At 43.8% G+C, this 20,741-nt stretch overlaps 2 protein-coding genes across 2 annotated transcripts in view; one reads left to right on the plus strand and one right to left on the minus strand.

Moving 5' to 3' along the window:
• Positions 1-3,220, minus strand: part of SCARB2 (scavenger receptor class B member 2) — a 97,050-nt gene extending 93,830 nt beyond the window's left edge. The window contains exon 1 of the mRNA XM_073637278.1: positions 2,900-3,220. Within this exon, the coding sequence (XP_073493379.1) occupies positions 2,900-3,016 (117 nt within the window). The 5' untranslated portion in view covers positions 3,017-3,220. The remainder of the gene's footprint in view (positions 1-2,899) is intronic.
• Positions 3,221-10,280: 7,060 nt separating this feature from the next.
• The window catches only part of NUP54 (nucleoporin 54), a 47,243-nt gene continuing 36,782 nt past the window's right edge, over positions 10,281-20,741 (plus strand). The window contains exons 1-2 of the mRNA XM_073637291.1: positions 10,281-10,451; positions 12,472-12,573. Coding sequence (XP_073493392.1) covers positions 10,406-10,451; positions 12,472-12,573 — 148 coding nt within the window. The 5' untranslated portion in view covers positions 10,281-10,405. The remainder of the gene's footprint in view (positions 10,452-12,471; positions 12,574-20,741) is intronic.

Genomic DNA, 20,741 nt, shown 5'->3' on the forward strand with positions numbered 1-20,741 from the left:
CAAGACGCCTCTTGTATGGAGAAACTAGTCACAGGCATCGCTCAAGTGTGATTTTGGTTCATTCTTCCACACGAACCCTCTTCAAATCCTGAAGGTTTCATGGGCTTCTTCTATGAACTCTGAGCTTTAGCTCCTTCCATAAGTTTTCTATTGGATTCAGGTCAGGTGATTGGCTAGGCCATTCTAGCAGCTTTATTTTCTTTCTCTGAAACCAATTGAGAGTTTCCTGGACTGTGTGTTTGAGATCATTGTCTTGCTGAAATGTCCACCCGCGTTTCATCTTCATTATCCTGGTAGATGGCAGCAGATTTTTATCAAGAATGTCTTGGTAAATTTCCTTCAATTATATGAAGTTTGCCAGTGCCGATGCTGAAAAACAGCCCCACACCATGATGTTCCCACCTCCAAACTTCACTGTTGGTATGACAGTTTTGGGTGATATGCAGTACCATTTTGGCCTCCAAACATGTGTATTATTTCATCCAAAGAGTTCAATTTTGGTCTCATCTGACCAGACTATATTCTCCCAGTATTTCACAGGCTTCTGTAAATGTTGTTGAGCAAACTTTAAACGTGCTTGAACAAGCTTTTTGTTCAGCAATGGAGTCTTGCGTGGTGATCGTGCACACAGGCCACGGAGGTTGAGTGCATTACTTATAGTTTTCTTCTAAACAATTGTACCTGCTAATTCCAGGTCTTTTTGTAGTTCTCCACAGGTGTTCTTGGGCTCTTGGAAAACACTTCTGATAATTCTTTTCACTTTTCTGTCTGAAATCTTGCGGGGGCACCTGGTCGTGACTGGTTTATGGTGAAATTATGTTCTTTCTACTTCCGGATTATGGCCCCAACAGTTTTCACTGGAACGAACCTTCAGTAGTTTAGAAATTCTTCTGTAACCAATGCCATCAGTATGTTTTGCAACAATAAGGTTGCGAAGGTCTTGAGACAGCTCACTGGCTTTACACATCATGAGATGTTTCTTGTGTGGCACCTTGGTAATGAGACACCTTTTTATAGGCCATCAGTTGAACCAGCTGATATTATTTTTCACTAAGTGACAGGATTGCTTTCTAATTACTGACAGATTTCAGCTGGTGTCATTACTTTTTGTACCTCTCTTTCTTAATGTGTTCAATACTTTTTCCTTGTGTCATTTCTCATTGTTACACATAATTTATGGACATCTTTGGTTTGATTTCTTTGCCTGTGTGGATTGGTTGGGTTGTTACCAACACCTAGGGAGAATTTCATGTCAATAGCACCTTTAGAAATATATTTACTTAGAAAATAGCTGACGTGTTTAATACTTATTTCACCCGATGTATGTTTATAAGGCAGTTAGCTCAGTTCAGGAGAACCAGCATTTGGTCCTGGTCTTCCAATCGAAGCATGCTCCGTGCTTCTCAGATGTGTGAGTATTCACAGATGAAAACTTCTTCATTTAAAAGAGTACTCTAGTCTTAAAAAACCCAGAATTGTACCTTCCATGGATTGGTGGAGTTTCAGTCTCACTGCCAATTGCAGTAGGTGGTTGCACCTTAAACAGTGAAGGCTTCTACTAAGGCCTCATTCACACAGCCGTGATTTTTTTTGTATGTAAAAATGTGGACTGTTATTTACTAGTGTTTTGGATCCGATTTACATCAATGTAAGTGCGTAGTCAGACGGCTGTGTAAATCGGACCGAGATCGGAGTGGAGTGCACAGACTGGCTGGCGGCTATCCTGGCCCAAGTGTGACAGCTGCATAGTAATATATGAAGTTGTCACGTTAGGTCCCCAGCAAAGAAGATCGCCTTGACGTGACTGCTGGGCATACATGGATCGGTCAATTTATGTGCTAAGTATCTTTGTTTTTTCCTATTTTCTACAACAGTAATGTAATTCCAATTTCATATATTTCATGTTTACATGCTATAGCATTACAGAATGCAACTTTGTTAGTTAGTGATTTATACGACCGTCTGAGTGTGCCTTAAGGCTACATCCACACATCCATGTGTCACGTTCCGAGCATGGACCGCGATGCATGGAGCGGCCGCAGGACCCCTGACCTGAACTCAGTAGCTTCATATATGCCCATGAGGCTGCTGAGTTCGGGTCAGGCGACCAGTGGCCGCTCTATGCCAAGACCATGACACACATATGTGTGAATTTATCTTAAGGTCAGTGTGTCCATTTTTACCATCAGTGATGAAAAAATAAATGAGAAAGTTTCTCCTATTCATTACAATGTTAATCATGGATAGCACACGGATGCGCACTGATAGCACTTTCATGAATCCATGGATTTTTATAAGCAATTTTGATCGGATAAGACCCGGACCTGTCTCAGTGATTTTTTTCATGACCACTTGATCCGTAAAAAAAAACACAGACAAGTGAACAGGCCCATAGATTATAATGGGTATGGGTCCTATCAGTGTAAAACAAGGACAGAAAAACATACGGGACTAATTGATGCCTGACTGACGCCTAAATGACAGCAAGCAGAGATCCTGAAAGTTGTAAAAAAAACTGTTACACAAAGTATAAACTAAACTACATTGGTTTTCATTCAATAGCTTAAACTGGAACACCCCTTTAATTCCCCTCTTCTAGCACTGAACACTTCATCAATATTAGGCCCCGATTCATCATTGCTGATGTTAATTTAACCTGGATTTTTTTGTTCGTCATTATGGGACCGGTTAGAAGGGGTATAGATGGCACGTTTTGGCACACACAAGCCCATGATGGGCACTGGCAACCAAACAACTACCCCTGGCACATGTGTATGAGAAGGAGCTGACAGCGCTGGACCTTGTAGTGCACACTAAGAACAACTACAATAAAGCCAATGACATTGTATAGGTGGCCAGAGACTGCTGACACCGAGCCATAGACGACGCGGACACTGACCTTCTTCACCTCAGTCTCCACCATGTCCATGAAGGTGTGAGCCACCAGCAGCACGATGCTAATGATGAGCAGCAGCAGAGACAGGGCACCGCATGAGTACATGACCCTGCGCCCCATGGCGAGCACCGGCGGCCAGCAGCAGAGATAATGGAGCCGCGAACACTGGCTCCCAGGACGCGGCTGTCTGCTGTTTACAGGCTCCTGGCGACGCCTCACACAGCAGCGTCCGCCCAGCTCGGTGCAGCGTGGGGTCAGGGCGCTTCACTTTCATTCTGCAGCTCTGTGGAGTCTCGTCTCCCACCCTGAGGGGCAGAGTGTCTCCCACCCCCATGTCGCAGGACAATGACGACTTAGCCGACATGAAGCTTTATCGTACTACAAACATGTCTGCTCAGCAGTGAAGTACTAGAAATCACCCTAAAAGCAGCCAGTGTCACCCTGGGATCTGCCATTGCCCCCAATCACAATTTCTGCCCTGCCAGTGTCACCCTGGGGTCAGCCATTGCCCCCAATCACAATTTCTGCCCTGCCGGTGTCACCCTGGTGTCAGCCATTGCCCTCAATCACAATTTCTACCCTGCCAGTGTCACCCTGGGCTCAGCCATTGCCCTCAATCACAATTTCTGCCCTGCCAGTGTCATCCTGGGATCAGCCATTGCCCTCAATCACAATTTCTGCCCTGCCAGTGTCATCCTGGGGTCAGCCATTGCCCCCAATCACAATTTCTGCCCTGACAGTGTCACCCTGGGGTCAGCCATTGCCACAAATCACAATTTCTGCCCTGCCAGTGTCACCCTGGGGTCAGCCATTGTCCCCAATCACAATTTTTGTGTCAATAATAGCCCCACAAGCCCTTCCAGTCTGTTTAATGCCCTGACTAAAAGGTGCATGACCACACATGTCAGCTGTAGCCCCCAATTACCAGCCAGAATACCTCCATTGGCCCCAGCATAAATCCACCCAGCTACATTGTACCCAAGTGCGAGTTCCCAAGCTTCCCCATGGTGGGTCAGAATGGCAGCCCTATGTCATGCACAGCTGTGCCCCCATTCAACAGCAAGGGGCATCACAGCTAACCCTAGACCTGTTTCCATTTATTTTACGCCATGTCTCACCGTCATTTTTTCATTTTTTATTTTTATTTTTTTGCATATGATAAAAATGAATCAGTGTTTTTACCCAATTTTTGCTCCATGAGTCCATGTTTCACCATCAGTGTACCATCCCCTTTTCACTTCTGCAAACAATAAGGGATAAAATGATCCCAGCTTCTGCCGTCCAATTAATATAAGAAACGTGCCGTCCAATTTTTCCAGAATTATTAACTTAATGGATGACTTTGACCACAAATCAGATCAAATCAGATCAAAATATCTCCATTTTTTTCTTGGGTGGGTGGGAAGTTTCGGACGCTCGGATAGCAAAAAATAAGACATGTGAATGTGCTTATAGTCTATAAAAGGTGCGTGTTCTGTCCATGGAAAACACAGGTAGGCGACATGAGAAAATCGGATGGGTGAAAAAGTGAATTCCCACGCCGAGGGTTTTTTAATACGCCTGGTAAACGGTTCTATTGATCTGAATGGGGTTGTTTCAGACAAGTTGTAGGACTTTGCGTAACAAAATCCATAGCACCCCTGCAAAGTGTGAGCGTTCCCTTAAGGCCCCGTCACACTAAGCGACGCTACAGCGATCCCGACAACGATACGACCTGTCAGGGATCGTTGCGTCGCTATGTGGTCGCTGGTGAGATGTCAAACAGTCAGATCTTCCCAACGACGCAGCAACGATGCGGCGACCCGTAACGATCTGTATAACGATGCACGCCTATGTGTTTCTGTGTCTGAGTCGTCAACAAGGTCGTTGATAAGGTGTCAAACACACCGATGCATGCTACCCAGCGGGACCTCGGCGATCAAAAAAATGTCCAGACCATTCCGACACGAGCGATCTCACAGCAGGGGGCTGGTCGCTGCTAAGTGTCAAACGTAGCGAGATCGCTGCTGAGGTCGCTGTTGCGTCACAAAACTTGTGACTCAGCAGCAATCTCGCTAGCGATCTCGCTTAGTGTGACGGGGGCTTTAGTGTACTCTGACCAGTAAGGGAATGTTCACACATTGTGGATTTGCTGCTGATTTTTTCATCCCATTCATCTGAAACAACCTCATTTAGATAAATTAAACTGATTTTCAGTCGTAGAAAAAACCCTCAGAGAGGGAATTCCCTCTTAGCGCTCATTCAGACTTCAGTGATTTTTTTCGTACGCAAAAAAAGGTCTGTTTTTCATCAGTGTTGTTGATCATTGTCATCAGAGTTTGTTCTTAGTGTCTGTGTTAATGTTATCAGCAAGGATAGATATGTGTAGGATAAGTTAAAACCTAACCTAACTAAGGTGGGGTGTGGGGGGCTAAACAAAGGCATGGGAAAAACACACAAATATATACAAAGTGCACAAACCACCAGTGCAAGATAAAAAAAATTGTTCGGTCTCACCCTTTTGATGACCAGAGTAAGCCGTAAGAGTAAGAGTAAGGTCAGGGGGGAATGATGACTAGTGAGGCACTATTGAGCTCCCTGTCGTGCCCGGTGTGTAGTCTCCTGTCCTGACAAGGACAGTACCCAAGTATGGTCCTATCCCACGAAAGGTCCCTAATCATCCCGACGCATTTCGTCCACCAGTAGGATTCATTGGGAGCATAGGTATATGAAGGCAATTAGATATGGGTTCAGGTGAGTGTTAGAACCCTAAATAAATTAAGTCATGGAGACAAATATATGGGTGCCTCAGTCGGCAGTGTGCTGTGCGACTGCAGAGATAAGATAAGAGTGTTAGTAGGGGGAAATCCGCAACAAAATCTGCATATAAGACAATGATTTTGCTGCAGATATGCTGCGGAAAATCCAAATCATTACTGCTACGTACAGCATGCAGGATCCTTTAGGCTAAAGTTCACACTTTGTGGATTAGCTGAGAATTTAGCTGAGGGAAGTTCTGCTACTCACCTAATTATCTGTAAAAACCCCATTCAGAACAATGAAACCAATTTTCAGCCACAGAAATTTCTGCAACAAATTCTGTAGAGTGTGAATTTACCCTAAAGTCATAATGTTCTATTTTATACTGTGTAATGATAATTGGCTGTTGGAAGGGGAAGGTTCCTCATAACAATGATTTGGGCACAATCTGACCTTTTCATGACAGTCCTATAGAATTTTAACAGTAATATTGCTCCTTGTAGAGAGTGACATACCGGCCCTGGCATGCCAAGGTAAAGAGGCTTATCCACCGTTTAATGTTCCTCTGGGAAATTTAATATGCAAATTGCCTCTTCAGCTAGGGAGAGGACTTGAACTCTATAGTGCCGCCTATTGGAAGCAGCAATCGTACAAGCCACAATCAACCCTTTAACGAGTCTTGCAATATGACTTAGGATAAAAGCCAAATCAGAATCTCAATTTTCAGACACGGTGTTTTGGGCTGTTGGCCCTCGTCAGTGCAAAGTATGAGAACTGATTTGGCTAGGTGAGAGGCTCTGAAATGGACAAAAAACTACCTGAAAAAGAATTTGCCAAATGTTTCCTGAATTTAGCTGCATATTTACTTAATACTTAATGCAAATTTGTCACCAGATTTCACAAAACAAGTTGCATTTATTATAGAAGAGTGCCATTAGACCTGACGAGAAAGGTGTACTTACTTTGAAAATCCATGTCAAAATAGCTGTATGATCTAATCATTGCCAACATTAGTGTTGGGAGAATAACAATGTGTAAGTCCTGCCTTGGAATGCCCCGATGTGCCCAGGGTATTCCCTCCATTAAGGGAATGTGCATATGATGAGTATTTGTAGAAGATTTGGCAGGAAAAATGCTGCATAAAATATGTGCGTTTTTTTACCTGTTTTTGTGTGCATTTTTTATGTGCTTTTTTTCCCACTCGTTTGAACGGGTTGAAAAATGTTGCACAAACTCTGAAAGAATTGACATGCTGCAGATTAAAAAAATGATTCAAATCTGCAAAGAAAAAATAAGCAGCATGTCCACGAGTTTCAGAAATCATATTCACTTTGTTGGTACTATAAACACAGCATTATTTCAGTGGAAAAAAGCGCAGCAAAATGCAGTGTGAACAAGTCCTTAGGCAGTTTACATAAACCTCGCCCCTTTTCAGTCTGGTATAATCTGAATTTGCTGTGACTGTATCTGGAAAAAGATGACAGTCCCATCAAATCTGGGACTGTTGGCAGCTATGTGATCCTGATATTAAAATTACTCCACCCAAAGATATTTTATGAGTCCTGTTAAGAAGTGACAGAGCTCATAAGTCCAAGTGCAGTCATTCTCCTCTCGCCCACCCAGCTGCAGCTTGTACTGTGCAGTGTGAGATCTCAGCAGCAGCAGGGACCTTAGAATAGGTCATTAAAAGGGTTATCTACAGAGGCTGGCTGGCAAATTTTGGCCTGGGAGGCAAGCACACAGCAGTGGCCCAACCTTATTGTTTTGACAGCATGAAATTCACCATTGAGTGGACTCAATACGTCAGACCCAGACAGAAACATTGTCACCAAAGATCTGACACTCACTACACAGAAACGGTACTAGAACTAAGCTAACTACACAGATATGGTACCAAAACCAAGCTTAGGCTATGAGCACACATCTTTTTCAGGTAGATTTTGCCTGGAATCTGCCTGAAAAATCGACGCAAAAAATAAACATAACGCACAGCAATATGAAACAACATTGCTGTGCCCATATTCAGTGGTTTGTTACTTCTTTTAACCACTTTATGGTTCGGAAACAGTGAAGAGGTTTAAAAGAAGTGACACGCTCGTTCTTTGCCGAAGTAGCTTTCCACTCTAGTATAAAATAAAGAGAAAACTACGGCAAAGCCACCAGTGCAGCTGCTTCAGGAAAAAGACTGTGTTTTCCTGAAGCGGCTTCGCCTAGAAGAACTTGGCTGAACAGACATTGTGTGCTGTGCACATACCCTTAAAGGCGTTTTTGTACTCTGACAATGATTCATACACTGCCACGATTCCTCGCTATTCCGCTCTCAAGTATGTGATATGCCTAGTTGCAGTCAAATGCCGACTAGATTCTCATCCGCTACTCTATCAATGTTCTACTGAGATAATAAGCTGAGACTCTAGTCGGGATGTGACCACAACTATGCAGATTGCAGACTTGAAGTCACTACTCTGGGAACAGAGGGGAATCGTGACAGTGTGTGTATAGCGCTCTATAACGATACAGGACATTATTACAGGATGAGGCCAAGATGGAGGATATTATTATAGGATGTGGCCAGGACAGGGAACATTATTACAGGATCTACAACATTATTGCAAGAAGGGTCCAGGACAGGGGACATTATTACAGGACAAAGGACATTATTACTGGACAGAGGGACATTATTACAGGATAGGAGCCATGACAGAGGACATTATTACAGGATGGAGGATATTATTACAGGATGGGGGACATTATTACAGGATAGGAGACATTATTACAGGACAGAGGACATTATTACAGGATGGAGGACATTATTACAGGATGGGGGACATTATTACAGGATGGGAGACATTATAACAGGACGGGGGACATTATCACAGGACAGGGAGATATTATTACAGGATGTAGGACATTATTACAAGACGGGGACATTATCACAGGACAGGGGGACATTATTACTGGATGGAGGACATTATTACAGGATGGGGGACATTATTACAGGATGAGAGACATTATTACAAGACGGGGACATTATCACAGGACAGGGGGACATTATTACTGGATGGAGGACATTATTACAGGATGGGGGACATCACTACAGGATGAGAGACATTATTACAGGATGGGGGATATTATCACAGGACAGAGGGACATTATTACAGGATGGGGCCAAAACAGAGGACATTATTACAAGACAGGGGACATTATTACAGGGTGGGGCCAGGACTGAGGACATTATTACAGGATGGAGGACATTATTACAGGACGGGGGACATTATCACAGGACAGGGGGATATTATTACTGGATAGGAGCCATGACAGAAGACATTGTTACAGGATAGAGGACATTATTACAGGATGGGAGACATTATTACAGGACAGGGGGACATTATTACAGGATGGGGCCAGGACAGAGGACATTATTACAGGATGGGGGACATCATTACAGGATGGGAGACATTATTACAGGACAGGGGGACATTATTACAGGATGGGGCCAGGACAGAGGACATTATTACAGGATGGGGGACATCATTACAGGATGGGAGACATTATTACAGGACGGGGGATATTATCACAGGACAGGAGGACATTATTACAGAATGTAGGACATTATTACTGGAAGGGTCCAAGATGGGGGACATTATTACGGAATGAGGCCAGGACACAGGACATTATTACAGCCAATCAGTGGCTGGTTAACACTCACCTCCTTTGGACATAACTAAGATCTGGAGAAAGTCAGATAGCAGCAGCAGCTCTCACTTCTTCCTGATGTCAGTTTCGTCTAAGGAAGGTGAGAGGCATGTGGCCGATGATTAGTTGCAGGGCTTGTGTGACATAATGTCATGTGAGCCCCGGGAGAGCAGGTGCTGACATCACTGGAAAGGCATCGGCACCGGAGGTGAGTATAGCTGTTATTAATGTACATGGGGGAAATATAATGATTGAGAAGAGGTTTCTCCGAGTAGTAGAAACTTCTTTAATATCATATTGGAGGGCACATGCACCAATCAACTGTCATTAGATCTTACTGCAAACAATTGTAAACAGCGCCATCATCTGTGTAGTGGCCATTCTCTGGTACTGTAGCTGATCTCCTATTCCCCTCTATAGGAGCTGTGGTGCAGCACCAGAGACCACCACCAGAAAATCCATTCTCTCATCGTAATATAGGCACTAGAGAATAATGTGAAACACATTGCTCATCTCATCACATAACAATAGGTACTACAGCGGTGACCATATTGGGTGTCACCCAGCTTTCCATAAAAACATAGAACCAAAATAACATCTATTTAAAAAACGTACATTTCAGGGCACTCAGGAGTTAATTGATATATTATGTTGAGCAATAACATTAGAACACCCACACATCCACTGTCTGAGTTTAATAACCCAACACTGTCAGGATTTGTCAATTCCCTTTGCCCATTTCAAAGATGGCGGAAGTGTAGTGACGTTTAAAGAGGACGTATTGTGATCATGTGCTTTGCATATCCTACGCGCGCATGCGCAATGACTAACAAGTCTAGCAGTGTGAGGCGCATAGTAATAATTTAATAGTGACAGGCGCTGTCAATTCCCTTTGCCCATTTCCAAGATGGCTGATTTGTGGTGACGTTTAAAGAGAACGTCCGTAGTCACGTTCCCTGCGTGACCTACGCGAGCATGCGCAATGCCTCATCAACGTCCTGGTGCTCTTTGAAGCGCGTTTTTCACTAGCTCGTCGCTAATTGACTGCTGACCGGTTGTGTGGCCACTCGTAACATGGCGTTTAGCTTCGGAAGTACGACGGGGGCCACCGCCACCCAGGGTAAGGAAGTGGTCGCAATGTGAGTGGAGGGAAACACGAGGTGTGATCGTGTGGTCTGTACGTAGACACGGAAGAGCTGAGCAGCCATAAAGGCCAGTGTGTGCTGTGCTTCGGGGTACACGGTGTGCTGCTGACCTACATGTCTGCTAGAGGCGAGCCTGGGATTACCCAGAAGGCCTGGCGACATGTCACCAGTGCTCACTCCCTGCTCAGTTACATAGGACTGCAGGTTACATTTCATTAATAAACGTCAACATCAAGTGAAAGGGAATGAGTGCAGAGGATTTCTCTAGTGAAAAATGAGAGTTGTAAAGGGTTTCCATCATGTGGATGAAAGATCCCATTCACTGACAGCAAGCGGAGCTGTAGACAACTGCAGGGGATAGAAGCAGAAGGTGAAGACGGCCCAAAGACGAAGCTGCAGGGTAATGTGTACTGTTCTGGGGTCTGTGCAGACCTGCATGCCCCCTCCTTACATACAGCCGAGTATTGGGTATCACAAGGGTGAAATCCGCTGTATGCGCGACAGATTGTGCTGCGGATGGAATATCCCGACCATCGCTTAGTTACGTCCCTATTATTCACAGGTTTCCTTATAGCCATGTTTGGGTGAGATCTCATCCGATGTGCTGCTGTAATCAGGGCTGTGGAGTCGGTATAAAACGGACTGACTCCTAAAATATATACCGTAATAAATTGGGTACAGTAGTTCAATGCAGTTTGTGGGGAATATTTTTTTCATAAGAATTTGGGATGGTTATGAAATGTCCTATTCCTGATCTAAGGGTCTAGACTTTTAGCTGATATGAATCTGTGCTACAGTAAATTTATCACTTACACATGAGCCATGTATGAGGGAGTCGTGGCTGTAATGCGGTATGGTAAATACTGATGGAAAATCCATCCACACCTCCCCTCAGATCTATGGGGTATCGGGCACAGCCACGACCTTACATACGGCCCTCAGCCTATGCAGATAATGAGGTGATAGGATATATACTTTTAGGTGAGAGCATGACAAACATAAAGGCCATGCGAACACATCTTAGGCAAAAAATAAATGCGAATAGGTGCTCGTCTATACAATCTAATCAGCATCAAGATGACTGAGCGTTACATACACTTCTGATTACCACTAGAGACATGAGATTTAAAATCCTTTAGAGCTTGCTTGGCAACATTCTGCTTTTCTATGGAGGTCGATGGAGAGAGTCGTGCATGTGAGGCCAGTGCTTCTCTAACAGCAGGCACGAGAGAGAATAGGGAACCCCCTGACTGAGATGGAGGGACTCGCTTCTATCAGACACATGCCATGTACTGTGACGGTTGGCAACTGAACAGTCGCTTGCTTATTTGCTGTTTTTCCAGATCAGCCAACCACGTGCCTTTATTTCAATGGCGGAACACCTCTGGAGGCTGTCTGTCTGCGAGGGATAAAATATTGCCTTTATGTTTACAGGCTGCAGTCACTGCTGATGGCAGCATCTAAGGGATTAAATGACCAGAATTCTAGTTAATACTGGTCCTGGCTATTGCTATTTATTTGGCCTGCGACACCAGAACCACCACCCCTATGTGGGGCCCCTTTATTCTGCACGGAGGACTATGTGGGGCCCCTTTATTCTGTGTACAGGTTGGCCCACGACTTTGTCCATGTTTCATTTTGGCCCTCTGTGTGGTTGAGTTTGACATCCTTGCCATAGAGAGGAGGCTCACCTCTGGCTCTGGTGTCTATAAATACTCCATTAGTGAGAAACCTGCCAAACAAGCTTATCCGAGTAGCTGCTCAGCTGACACATCTCCTGGTTCCAAAAACCTGCTCAGCGTTTCAGAGTAAAGTTGCTGTCTGTACTGACCATTGCCCGTGGTAATGTAATATAGTAAAAGGGTAGGGGATGGAACCATATCTGTTTGACTATTGATTGAGGTTTTTTTTCCCCTTTTATAGCTTTGTGATATATTTTACTTTACTGTTACTTTGCTGTATCTTTGACTGACACTGCACCAATATATCCAATAGGTACCACAGGTTTCTCCCTGGGAAACTTTACTCCAAAAACCACTGCATCGGGTTTTGGCTTTGGCACCACTACTACCACAGCATCATCCACAGGATTTGGCGGTAATGACAGTGTTTTATGAATTCTTTTGTAAGAATATCTGTAATTACATTTAATTGGTGAGATCACTCCATATTGTATCCGGGGCTTAGAAATGACATGAACAAGCTGGTCTTCAGCGTTCCTCACTTGACAGGGTTAAATGACTGAGTAAAAAAAATCACATTGCAAAAAAGTGTTGTGTTTTTATATGTTTGTGCAGTAGGAATTTGCCTTTCCTAGAATATTTTTTTTTTTTTGTATGAAAATCTTGTCATCTATATAGCCAGTAATATTTTTGCAATACTTGATCATTTTTCCTTGCATCTATATAATAAAGCAGCGTCTAGAACTATTTTAACCCTTTCACCACCTTGCAATTTTCCGTTTTTGTGCTTTTCGATTTTTGCTCCCCATCTTCCCAGACCCATAACTTTTTTTTTTATTTTTCGTCAATATGGCCATGTGAGGACTTGTTTTTGCGGGACAAGTTGCACTTTTGAATGACTCGATTGATTTTATCATCTAGTGTACTGGAAAACGGGGGGGAAAAAATCCAAGTGCAGTGAAATTGCAAATAAAGTGCAATTCCACAATTGTTTTTTTGGGTTCTTTATTTACCATGTTCACTAAATGCTAAAACTGACCTGGCAATATGATTCCCCAGGTCAGTACGAGTATGCAGATACCAAACATGTATAGGTTATTTTTTAGTTAAAGGGGTGTTCCCATCTCCAAGATCCTTTCCCAATATGTAGTAGGAGGAATAATAATAATAATACTAATAATATTAGCAGATACCTACAATTAGAAATGTATAGTTTTTCTGATTCGCTATGTCTTATTCCTCATGTGCAGGCATTGCAGAACCTTAGATATCAATTTATGACCACTGATATAGTGACAGTTAGTTGCTAGTGGTCGCAACAATGGATACCCTATGGTCCTGCGATGCCTGCACATGAGGTAAGCGGCATAGCGAATCAGAAAACTATACTACATTTGTAATTGGAGATATTTGCTAATAGTAATAATAATATTATAATATTACACCTACTGCATATTGGGATAGGATCTTGGAGAAGGGAATACCACTTTTAAGTGGTGAAAAAAAATCCGAAATTTGTAAGAAAACAAAAATTTTCTTATGTCGCCATTTTTCGAGGCCCATAGTGTCTTCATTTTTCGGGATTTGGGGCCTTGTGAGGGCTTATTTGTGGCACCAGCTGATGTTTTTATTGATACCATTTTGGGGTACATACGATGTTTCGATCACACTTTATTGCAGTGTTGCTGTGGCCAAAAAAACGTAATTCTGGTGTTTAGTTTTTTTTTCTCATTACGCCATTAACCGATCTGATTAATTTACTTTATATTTTAATAGGTTGGACAATTCTGAACGCAGTGATACCAAATATGTGTATTTTTTTTGTTTTACTTTCAATGGGGAAAAAAAGGGGTGATTTGAACTTGTTTTATTTTAATATTTTTTAAAATGTATTTATTTTTTTTGCTTTTTACTGGCTGCAATAGTCCCCTTAGCAGACTTGAAGCTGCGATCATCCGCACTGCTATGTGTAGTAAAAATCACGATCTCCTATGAATGAAGGATATTCACAATGACAGGCACGGGGGTCTTCTGCAGACCCCCGGCTGTCATTACAACCCATCGGTGCCCCACGATCACGTGACAGAGGCGTCGATGGTTGGGACTTATGAATTGCTCTCGGTCCGCGCATGTTAAATGCCGCTGTCAGGGATTAATGGCGGCTTTTAACTGATTAACTGGTTGGAGGCACATGACAACTGATCAAATAAGCTGTTATGTGCTGAGAAAGATGCGGGCTCAGCGTCAGAGCCTGCATCAAAGGTAGGGACACGACATTGGATGTACCTATACGTCCAAGATTGTGAAGGGGGTTAAAATATTCCTGCCCTATAATGTAGTCTTATGTCATGGACGGGTGGGATTTAATGCCAGTCATGTGTGGGCTCAGGAGTGAAGCCTGCACTTGAAAGAAGGTATCAGCTGTTACACTTAGCTGACACATTTGTTGCTAGCTGATATAATCATGGTGTGCCAGTGGTTACCATGGCAACTAGAGGTAAGCACAAATTTAAAAAATATTTTCGAAAACAAAAATATATAAAAACTTAATGGCGCTTTCTCTTTTTGAAGGTACTTTATATCTGTAAAAAAAAAAAAAAAAAAAAACCTAATAAAAAAAATGTGATTCAAATGTGGTGTTGCTGGCCTAAAACCAGTATGCCATTTAACCCGCCCGGTGAACGCTATAAAAAAGAAAGACAAAATTAAAAACAAAGCCAGAATTGCTTTGTTTTTGTCATCTTTCTCCAAAAAAAAAAATTGCACAGAAAGCAGTCAGTTACAAGAATTGTACAAATAAAAACTATACTTAGTTCTGCCTAAAACAAGCCCTCTTTTCTTAAGGCTCTTACAATATGTGAACAAGTAGAACATTTTTTTTTTTTTCAAAATTAAATTTTATTGTAAAAAATTAAGATATAAATAAGCAATACATATTTGGTGTCGCCAAGTTTGTAACCACCCGAACAATAAAATGAGGAAACTATCCCGCCCAGTGAACAACAAAAAAGGGGAAAAAAAAAGAAAAGAAAATGTTCTCCAAAATTATACCAATTAACTAAATATATAGATGTATTTATGAAAACATATTAATGAAACTTAAAAAGAACATTGTTTTCCAGTACGTCCCCATGACAGCACCATAGGAGGAGTAATCCCATATCCTGTGTAGGGACAGGAAGCACAAGAGGTTAAAAGCCCTCCCACCCCCAACCTCAGTGTTTTTCCTGTCCCTACACAGGACAGGGAGTGCAGGAGGAGCGCTGGTGCAGGACCACTGAAGAAAAGGTTTTGACCCCGGGGGATCAGGGGGTCCGCGGCTCTCTCCTTCCCGCCGTCAAGCGGGTCCTGGGCTGACACTCCCTGCCGGGAGTCCCTCAGCCCTCCGGTGTGCTGGAGCCTCCGGGTGCCGCTTCCCCATCGCCGGGGCTCTCGGCGTCCTGCTCTGGGCGGGTCCGGCTTCTCCCGGCTCCAGGACCGCCCGGCTTCGAAACCGGAAGTCCGGAGATGACGACTTCCGGTGGCGGTCGCGTGGGAAATTCAAACCGCGGTTAGACCAGACTCCAGGGAGCAGGAGAAAATGACTGGACGACCAGGTAAGGTATAAGAAGGGGGGCAGGGAAGCAGCATAGGCAGGCTTACAGCTTTGGCACCCCTGGCAGTACAGTGGCTGACGTGTCACACCCTGATACCCACCCTGGATCGCCCCAGAGTCATGTAAGTGTACCATTACTCCTTTTTATATGGCTAATGGAGCTTACGCTTACCAGTCCCTCCATATATTTTATTGGATGTCTCTGGGCAGTTACCACCTCCTTCTGGAAAAAAATAAGGATACGGGAAAAAAGGCCACAGTAAAATCCAAGAGGTGCCTGGATTGTAACATCAAACTTCCCGACTCATATGCAAAGCGTCTGCTGAATGTAGAGCCTCCATGCTAAAGGAGGAGCACAGGGCTTTATTAAATGAGATGCTCAGTATAATTAAAGACGACGTTCAGGCTTCTATCATGTCTCTACAGCCCCCAGGTACAGGAGTCCAGGAAGTCCCAGGACCCAAAAGACCCAGAGAAGATATAGCACCATCTTCTGAGGGTGAAATCGACCTATCTGGTGACTCTGACAGTGAGACCATTAGTCTACCTCAGGGCGGGGAACGGAAAAGATATATGTTCCAGTCAGATGGTATGGATATTCTTCTACGAGCCGTCAGAAACACGATGCAAGTAGAGGAAATGGAGAAGAGCAGTAACATTCAGAATGAGATGTTTGGTGGTCTTAAAACCCAGAGATCCATGCTTTTTCCTGTTAATGCTCATGTGAAGGACATGATACTGGAGGAATGGGAAGATGCGGAGAAGAGACTCTCTATACCACGAGACTTCCGCGCCCGACTATCTTTTGACCCAGAGGACATCAACGTGTGAGACACTGTTCCTAAAATTGACGTCCCAGTGGCTAAAGTTGTCAAGAAATCCTCTAATAGACGCCGATGCGGTAATGTGCACCCTGGACCTCAGAGATGCATACTACCACCTGCCAATACATTCCTCAAGTCAGCAATATCTGAGGTTTGCACTACCATCAGGCAGTCAGATTCTACACTACCAGTTCCGATGTCTTCCCTTTTGGCCTGTCATCTGCTCCCAGAATCTTTACGAAGATCATGGCAGAGGTGGTGGCCTATATCCGACTTGGGGATATTACCATCATTCCGTACTTGGACGACTTCCTGGTGGTGGCAGGATCTCCTCTAGGTATGACGCAACATCTGGAAGTTGTCCTACAGACATTTACCAACCTGGGTTTGATTGTGAACAAAGAAAAATCCAATCTTATCCCCAGTACTGCACACATCTTCCTGGGAGTCCAGCTCGATTCCCGAAGGGGAATGTCTTATCTCCCGGAAGACAAAATGCTCTCAATTCCACAAAGGATTCGTTCTTTTTCAAGAAAGAAGAGGCCTTCAATCCGAAAGGCAATGAGTATTTTGGGAATTATGACGTCATGTATCACCTGCGTCAGATGGAGCCAGTTCCATTCCAGGCCTCTACAGAAATGCATCCTGGAAGTGACAGACGGACATGAGAATTACCTAGACAGGAGGATGTCTTTGTCCAGAGACGCCCAGGACTCTCTACACTGGTGGCTCGACCAGAAGAATCTACGGACGGGAGTGCAGTGGATCCTGGAACCTTGTCTTTTAGTGACCACGGACGCAAGTCTCTCAGGATGGGGAGCTCGAGTGGGAGATTCTTGTCTCCAAGGAACATGGTCCACAGAAATTCAAACCTGATCATCAAATTTTCGTGAACTACAGGCGATCTGGGAAGCCCTACAGAGAAGCCGGGCGGTCTTAAGAGACAGACATGTAAAAATCCTGTCGGACAACATCACGGCAGTCTCCTTCATCAAACATCAGGGCGGACCAAGACATCCACTTCTCCAGTCCCTGACCAAAAGGATATTCTTAGGGATAGAGAAAATGGTGAACTGCTGAAATGGAGCTCACTTTCGGGGATCCGACAATCAGGAGGCAGATTCTCAGCAGGCGTCTGATGAAGGCTTCAGAATGGGAACTGAACGAAGAGGTGTTCCAGCAACTAACTCGCAGATGGGGTCAGCCGCACCTAGACCTTTTTGCATCCAGAATGAATGCAAAGACAACATCTATCTTCTCTCTCGACCCAGGAGATCATCCTCTGGCAGTGGATGCTCTCTCACAATATTGGGGAGAAGGCCTAACATATGCCTTCCCACCTGCCCCTCTAATTCCGAGAATGCTGCGGAATATTCAGGAAGATCGGGCGACAGTCATAGCAATTGTCCCTTTTCTGGCCAAGGAGGAGTTGGTTCTCCCTTCTACGTCATCTAGCATTGGAAGACCCAATCATTTTACCATTTCAGGAGGATCTTCTGACGCAAGGTCCACTGTTGCATCGGAATCTTCAACAACTCCAGCTCTCAGCCTGGCTTCTGAAGGGGAGATCCTGAAGAATAAGGGCTTATCTGCCAGAGTGATCCCGACTATGCAGTCTAGTAGAAAACCTGTAACTCAGGCCATATATAAAAAAGTCTGGAAGACCTTTTGTCAGTTCCATAGGACGGTAGACACCTCTCAGCCAGACATCCCTACGATCCTTGATTTCTTGCAGGCAGGATTTGACGCAGGTCTTAGACCAAGTACCTTGAAGGTGCAGATTGCGGCACTAGGTGCTTTCTTCGACACATCATTGTCCTCGCATCCCTGGATAATCAGGTTTGTCAAGGCAATCCAGAGACTTAGGCCTACCCAGAGAATTTCTTCCCCTCCGTGGGATCTGAATCTTGTCCTGAGAGTCCTTTTGTAAGCCTGCCTTCGGCCCAGTTAATGAATTGGGAATAAAGAACTTGACTCTGAAAACAGTCTTCTTGGTGGCAATCGCCACGGCTAAACGGTTGGGTGAAATCCAGGCTCTATCTATTGTCGAGCCTTGTATGCAGATTCGGAATGATTGCATCATTCTGAAGCTGGATCCAAGTTTCTCCCCGAAGGTGGTGTCATCAATGACCTTAAACCAAGAAGTGGTTCTTCCATCATTCTGCGAAAACCCTAGGAATCCGAGGGAGGAAGAGTTCCACCATCTCGATGTCCGCAGAGCAGTGTTGACCTATTTGGAAGCCACTCGGAACTGGAGATTAGACTCTAATCTTTTTATACAGTTTGGGGGAAAAATAGAGGCAGGAAGGCTTCAAAACCATCCTTAGCTAGATGGGTTACATCCATGATTAATCTAGCATATCTTTCAGAAGGACAGCCTCCCCCTGAACCTATTAAAGCCCATTCCACCAGAGCAATTTCCACCTCATGGGCAACTAGAGCAGGGGCTACCATTGAACAGATATTTACCGCAGCCACATGGTCAGGACATACTACTTTCTGCAAACACTACAAGCTAGATGTTCTCTCACAGCAGAGATCTGCGTTTGGTAGGAAGGTACTTCATGCAGTTATCCCACCCTAAGCTATGAGTTCTTGGATATACTCCTATGGTGCTGTCATGGGGACGTACTGGAAAACCTTAATTAGTCTTACCGGTAATGATGTTTCCAGGAGTCCACATGACAGCACCCTTATTTCCCTCCTTATATTGCTACTGTATGTGATTCTAACATAAGTCTAAGCAAGTCTAAAAATAAAATTTTGTTGTACCCAGCCGATGTGGTTCTTGGAAAATCACTGAGGAGGTTGGGGGTGGGAGGGCTTTTAACCTCTTGTGCTTCCTGTCCCTACACAGGATATGGGATTACTTCTCCTATGGTGCTGTCATGTGGACTCCTGGAAACATCATTACCGGTAAGACTAATTCCTTTTTTTTTTATTTTTATACATACTGGGCTGCTTTCTGTAGTTTTGATAAAATCACAGTTTTATCTGCTGCAGAGCTAGAGGTACTTTGAATTCTGAGCTCTGTGTTACCCCACCCTCACCATTGACCGGCTGCTTTCTGTGTAAACTGTGCATAGGCAGAAAGCTGCCAATCGGTATTCATTCATAAAAAACTAATGTATAGGATGTCTGTCATGATGTATTTAATGCAGTGATCCAAGTTTGAGTCTGTACTCAGAGTGGAATAGACTTTCTATTGAGCTCATTCACCGCTCTGTGCAAGTTCTTCTGCCGTCTCAGTAGCTATGTGATCACTAGGTTGAGGTCCCAGGTGCCGGACTATAAGCTATCTGCTAGACATGCTAGGTGGTACCTGTAGAGCAGGGATCTCAAATTCTGCTGGATTATGGGCCGCACATAATTATTTTTTTATTTTTTTTTTAATTTGGGGGTGGGGCTGCAGTCTTTGCTGGACAAAGTGACATGTTTAGTGATACCATTTTTTTTTTTCTATACATCTTTTGATCATTTTTTGGAACATTTTTGGCATGCTTATTTTATATTTTTTTAAATGCCATTCATCATATGGGTTATGGTACAGTTTATAGCTTGGGTTGTTATGGATGTGGAGATAACAAAAGTACACTTTTTTGTTTACTTTAGTTTATATGAAAAACAGCATTTTTAGTGGTAAAATATTTTTTTCGTGCTTTTTGTTTTGAAAATTTGTATTTATTGTTTTTACAATTGTGTTTCCCCCAGTTGAACACATACAGTAATATTGTCTTACAATTAGCACCATATAGTAATTCTGGCAAACGTCTTGTAGTAGTGTGCCCGCATCCCCGTCACCTTCACATGCACGTAAAAAAAAAAAAAATTTCTGCACATGCGGCCTTGCAGGCACTGTAGACTCCTTGACGATCGTGATTTGGTCCAGTGGCTGCCAATGTTGGCGCTTTATTTCAGTTGACATCGCCTAGAATGAGCAGAGATTAAATGAATGAAATTCCTTCCAAAAAAACAATCTCTCAATCTGCTCCGCTCCTCCTGCCCTCAGATTGTACCAACATTTTTTTTATGTGACAGGTTCACTATAAGGGTGCTTTCTCTACGTTTGTGCCGACGGGGCCATAGACTATGATGGTGCCGGCAAAGTGAAAGTGCGCTCTTCCGTACATTTTCGAGCGTTTACGCCTACTGGAGGCGGACACT

The sequence above is a fragment of the Phyllobates terribilis genome, unplaced genomic scaffold, assembly GCF_046119375.1.
Source record: "Phyllobates terribilis strain yellow unplaced genomic scaffold, ASM4611937v1 Scaffold_1__5_contigs__length_1240528914, whole genome shotgun sequence".
In the NCBI taxonomy this organism is placed as follows: Eukaryota; Metazoa; Chordata; class Amphibia; order Anura; family Dendrobatidae; genus Phyllobates; species Phyllobates terribilis.